Below are 5789 nucleotides of genomic sequence, written 5' to 3' on the forward strand. Positions count from 1 at the left end.
GATAGGGAATGGCAAAGGACACACTGACAAAGGAGATTAATCAGAACTGACTTTGACAAGCACTGTGGCAACTGGACAATTAAAACAGACATTCGGATGGTGGGGGAAGCAGAACGAACTGGGGAGGAGGGTGGAGAGAATGGTGCAGCAATGAAGGAATGAAAACCCAAAATCCCTGTAAATGTTTATGAAATCTAATAAAATTTAATAATAATAAAAAAATTTCCAGTATCAACTTAAAGTTTCAGTTAATTATCTACCTCATGAGACAGAAACATTACGAAGACCACTTGTTAATCAAAAACATATGTTTGGTATGTTAATAGAAAACAATGTATCAGAATGTAATAGTATATATTGTTGTTGTTGATTGCCTTCAAGTTGAGCGCGACTCATAGCTACCCTATGAACAAAAGGCCTGAAGCCCCTCTACAACTATCGACATTTATCAAAGTTCATAGAGTTTCTGAAGGTATGTTATTTAGGAAGTGGATGACACTCTTCCTTCCAAAAATAGTTTATATGACTTTCGAAAATGGCTTCTATATCCATTGTCTTACCCACCCCCCAAGGGGTTTTCAGCATGCTTTCTAGTTGTCTCAACTGCAGACACATGGTTCACCTATGATCAGCGTCTTCAACATCAACAACTATGAGACCAACATAAGAAAGAGAGTTGGCCAGACTGTGGTGAGAATGTGGCAAAATGTAGCCTGACAGAGCCCTGGAGACAGAGCCAGAGTTAAAGGTTTTGCTTGTGGGATGATTGAACGAAGAGCTGACTTGTGACTGCTATGAGATAAAACTAGCTGGGTGATTGAGGAATCCAGAGATTTCTTGCATTTGTGTTGCTGGGCTAAACTTGGACTTTCACTTGTTGACTGAGAAGTTGTCTGAACTGTGTCTTGCTGTTAACCTGGTGTGGGACTGCTGTTCACTAAAACTTAGACTTCCATTGTGTGATATCATTTGCCTCTTCCACCTCACAACCTATTTCCCTAATAAACTTGACAACTGTGAGTAAAGTTTAAGTCTGTGAGTTAATTTGCAGTGACCACTGGACTCAGTGATTAGTAGGGGCAGGCGCAGGAGCATAATGGGTGGGGGCATATCTGACCTTGTAGTCATTTGTTTGGTACTGGGGGTGTTACTGGCAAAAGTGCCCCTTTGTGGAATGGCAGAGGTCAGAGTCAGCTGTCCCCAGGTTACCCATGTTACCTTCGCTCTTTTTTAATAGGACTTCACCAAACAAAACTACGCATTCATGTGTACAGTAATGAGCAAAATCTGAAAATAACCAGGTCAGCCTGGTAATATTAGAGATCTCTTTATTCATATACATTTCCCCAAAAAAAATTAAGCCAAGCAAATCTTTCAAAGTCACTGAAGACAATATTCCAATAGCAGCTTTAAAAAAAAATTCATTTCTCCATCTCAATCTTTCCCATACTGAGCCTTATGATTGTTAGAAGCTGTTTTGACTTTGCTGCGAAAAAGAGACGTTCCATATTCAAAGGGGCAGGAAATAGAATCAAACAAAACTAAGCAGGTTCAGCATTAAGAAGGCATCTATAGTGAATTACTAGAAGGTGGACACTATGTGCAGCTCTTCTCAAGCTACAGGTTTAGCCCCTTTTCCTCCACCTCTAACTCCACTACTAGAGTTCCTTGGAGCACAGGAAGAAACAGAGCCCCTGACCACACTGCTTCTTTGGCCATGAGCAGTGGCCTTTCTCCTTTCACTCCCTGATGCCTCTGTTCCCACGTTTGCAGAGAATGCCCTGTTCTGAGCACTATGTGATGTGCCAGCCAGCTTATCACACTGTGTGAGCAAAGGTGTAATTATGCTGAAGGAGGCACTTGATGTCTCAGCCCCAGTGTCAGATGTGAAAAACCAGCTGAAGAGACTGTGCCTAGCAACAACTGGGTCTCTGAGTTCGGAGGTGAAGAGTTTGTCTTCCAAGTATCAAAGATCTTTTGAGGGGGGAGGGGAGGAGGGAAGAAAAGACTAATTTTATGTATTTTTAATGATACTAAGCTCTCTATATTCTTTATATATTCTTAATTATACTAAGCTCTGGTGGTATAGTGGTAGAAAGTTTAGTTGGTAACCCAAAAGCTCTGGCAGTTCACTCCAAGGGAGAAAGATGGGTAATCTCCTCTGGTATGATTTACAGCCTCCCAAAACCCTACTGGAAGGTCAGTGATGAGGCAGTTCCAAGTCAACAACAAGGAATTTATTGATACTTATGCTGATGTATTAAGGCCACATCAACCTCCAGGCCTTTGAGGCAGGAGTTTCAGGGTGTTTCCAATGGCTGCTAAGTAAAAAGTTATTGGTTCTAGTCCACCCAGAGGTGCACTGCAAGAAAGATGTGGTGATCTACTTCCAAAATGCAGCCACTGAAAACCCTAAGGACACAGTTATACTCTGCCATGCATGGCATCTGCAGAAGCTGGTATACACTTGGTAACAACTGGTCTTCCCTCGAGGTGATGGTTGTTATGTGCTGTTGGGTCTCCTGTGACTCACAAAGACCCTATGTACAGCATCTCTGAACCCTTTGCTGTCCTGAGCCAGTCTCACTAACTCCAATACACCAACCTCCATTGCCCTAGTTACTGTATCAACCCATCTCATGCGGGGTCTTCCTCTCCTATGCTGTCCCTGCACCCTTCCAAGCATGATATCTGTCTCCAAGGATCAGTCCCTTCTGAACACAAGTCCAAAGTATGTGAGATGGAGCTTCAAAATCCTAGCCTCCAAGGGGAAAATTGGTTTCACCCTCTCCAGGACAGACTTGTTTGTTTTCTTGCCAGTGCATGTTATGTTCATCTCTCTGCGATCCTTGAAGTGTAAAAGCTACAAACCTCTGAATTTTAAAATCTCATCCTAGAACTCCCAATCTTAGGCACATCTCCTTTCTTCCTAGAAAATAACATGGTAAGAGAGAGGATGTTTGGGCTTTAGAAGAAACTCTAGTCCTCATTCCATTTTTGAGTATCTGCGTGAACACAAGGCCTCAGCTTTCAGATGCATCAGGCTTCCAATATTCTGGAGACAATAATTTTCTTAAAATGTTGAGCTGGGCACTGAAGAGGCTCAACAAGCTTTCATTATTTTCCCCTCTTGATCACACGTAGGGTTGCCATAAGTCAGAAAAAACTCAATAGCAACAAACACTATCAAAAACATCTGAAAAGAGTGACTTAAAATAAAAACCAAAAAACAAAACCCCACATCTCATGAGGTTTCCATAGAAAGCCTTTTATAAAAAGAGGTCATAGGGTTATAACATTTTTTTTCCCAAGAGTAGGATATGTTTTTTTCCTAAGAAAGGAACCATTTCATTAAAAGATAAATGCATTTCCACCCACTCAGGACCTGTCAGCTTACTGGATGGCTTCTTGGGGAAATAACATACTAGTAACTAAATCTGATTAGACAAGAGTTTCCTCTTGTGAAACTCACAGTCCACATTCCACTTGATGCTCCTGGGGGGCAGTTTCAGGGTCTCGTTGATCTTTTCCAGGACAGTCTGCAGTTTTTGTTTCTGAGCAATCTCTGACTGGGTGACCTCAGCAACGTTCAGCTTCTCGCTCTCGAGTTTCTCTGTAGTGATAACAGAAGAGAAAATAGCTCTTATTTCCAGTAACGGACGACCCTGCCTCATTCACTCATTCATTTAACATGTGTGTTTTGAGCACATACAAAGTGGAAGACATTCCTGTCCCCTACTGTCTGATGGTGGCACCAGTGGTCCTGGAACTGTAGAAACCTGAGGTCAGGTTTGGAATCTTGACTTGTCAGATCACATAACTATGGAAATGGGACATTTAACTTAGTCTTGTTTGTCCTATTTGTACTCTTTTCTACAATTCCGATTTATCCCCTTTTCAATTTTGTTTTTTCCAAAGTGCCCCCCTACTCCTGCCATGTGGAAGACTTCCTTGTTTCCCTAAAATTTTTAGTTATGACCTTCTTTGTTTAAGGCATTGTGTTCTATGTGCGATGTTGAATCATACATATCTGCTCTTAAGTATCCTCCTTTTATACTCACCTGGAAGGTAACTTATGTAAAATGTCAGATGTCGTCAGTTTTAAGGCACACACTTTTTCCAAACATATTTTAAAATCCCTGAAAAAGGCTGTGTCTGAAAATTGATGGCCTCTTGCTGTTGGCCAGGTAGGAGGTGCAAGTTATTCACTATTGTCTCCACTCATACAGACTTGGGCATAACTCTTCACAATGTGATCACCTCCATGTTGAAATATGCCCAAGACAGCACTTTCAAAGAATACAGAATAAGTTATAAACCATGGTAAAAAGTTTAATCCAATTGTTTTTGCTTTCTTAAAACAGTGATGTATTTAAAAACAACAATAACAACATCAACAAAATAGTGATGTATTTAAAAAATAATGGTTCTTAGAAGCAATGACATAGTCCATTGATTCTCAAAGTAAAGTCTATTTTTCTTAATCTAAATTAGTATTTTTACCCAATAAAATTACAAAACCACCTACACTACATAATGGGAGAGACAAAGTCCATTATTAGATTAATTTAATCAATTTTTCACAACACACTAAAAAAAAAAATGATAGACCTGACACTATTTTAGACATGTTTAGAGTGCCTCCTCATTTTTCAGGGTCCCATACAAGGCATACTGGTGGCTTATTGGTAAGGAGATGTGCTGCCAACCCAAAGGCATGAAGTTCAAAGCCACCAGCTGCTCGGCAGGGGGAAGATGGATAATCTCCTGTAGGATTTACTGCCTCTGAAAACTCACCAGAGGGTCAGCTATGAGTTGGTTCCAAGTTGATGATACATAATAGCAACTGACTTTTTTTTTTCTGTAAAGATATGTTATCTAACCAACTTTATTCATAAATGTACATATCACTCATTCCTTTAAATAGCAAACAAACTTTATAATATACTATAATTTTTACAACTCATCCAGCCATTCTCTGGCAGATGTATAATGAGTTTCCAGTACACTTTTCCTATTTGTAATAAAGTTGCAATAAACATCCTGGGGGGTGTATACATTACTAACAGGATTACTACTGAGGAGAAACATTATTGCTTTAAAGATCTTGTTCTTCAGCAATTTTACCAAATCCTTTGATTAGTTCTATATTGTTTATTTGAGTCTTTAGCATTCTTTAGGAATGAAAAAAGAGACACCATGGTTAGCTTTCATGGAGGCTAGAACTGGAATACTTGATCAAGAATTGTGGAAAAAGACGAAAGGCGGAAATCACTAGGATAGCAGAGAGTAGTGGGTAGATGGCAAGGGTTAAGGACTAGGAAAGATTCAACCAGGACTTGCAAAGGTAGAATGATAATAGTCATATGTTGTTGTGGTGGTGGTTATGTACCGTCGAGTTGCTTGGAACTCATAGCGACCCTATGTACAACAGCTCTAAACTCTGCTCTGTCCTGTGCCAATCCCACTGTCTCCGATACACCCATCCTGATTACCCCAGTCACTGAATCAATCCACCTCATATAGGGCTTTCCCCTCCTGCGCTGTCCCTCCACCCTCCCAAGCATGATGTCCCTCTCTAAGGACCAGTCCCTCCTTACAACATGTCCAAAGTATGTCAGATGAAGCCTCAGAATCCTTGCCTCAAAGGAGCAGCCCAATTTAACCCTCTTCAGGATAAATTTGTTTTCTTAGCAGTCCATGGTACCCTCAATACTCTTCTCCAGCACCACAGCTCAAAGGCATCAATTCTCCTTCTGTCCTCCCTAGTCATTGTCCAACTCTCTGAT

The 5789-nt window shown here is 40.6% G+C and overlaps 1 protein-coding gene across 1 annotated transcript in view; it reads right to left on the reverse strand.

Moving 5' to 3' along the window:
• PARVA (parvin, alpha) overlaps positions 1-5789 on the reverse strand; it is a 213068-nt gene that overhangs the window by 41848 nt on the left and 165431 nt on the right. The window contains 1 exon segment of the mRNA XM_006885407.1: positions 3473-3613. Coding sequence (XP_006885469.1) covers positions 3473-3613 — 141 coding nt within the window.

This window comes from Elephantulus edwardii, unplaced genomic scaffold (genome assembly GCF_000299155.1).
Source record: "Elephantulus edwardii isolate Elephantulus edwardi_28Jun2011 unplaced genomic scaffold, EleEdw1.0 scaffold00044, whole genome shotgun sequence".
NCBI classification, from domain to species: Eukaryota; Metazoa; Chordata; class Mammalia; order Macroscelidea; family Macroscelididae; genus Elephantulus; species Elephantulus edwardii.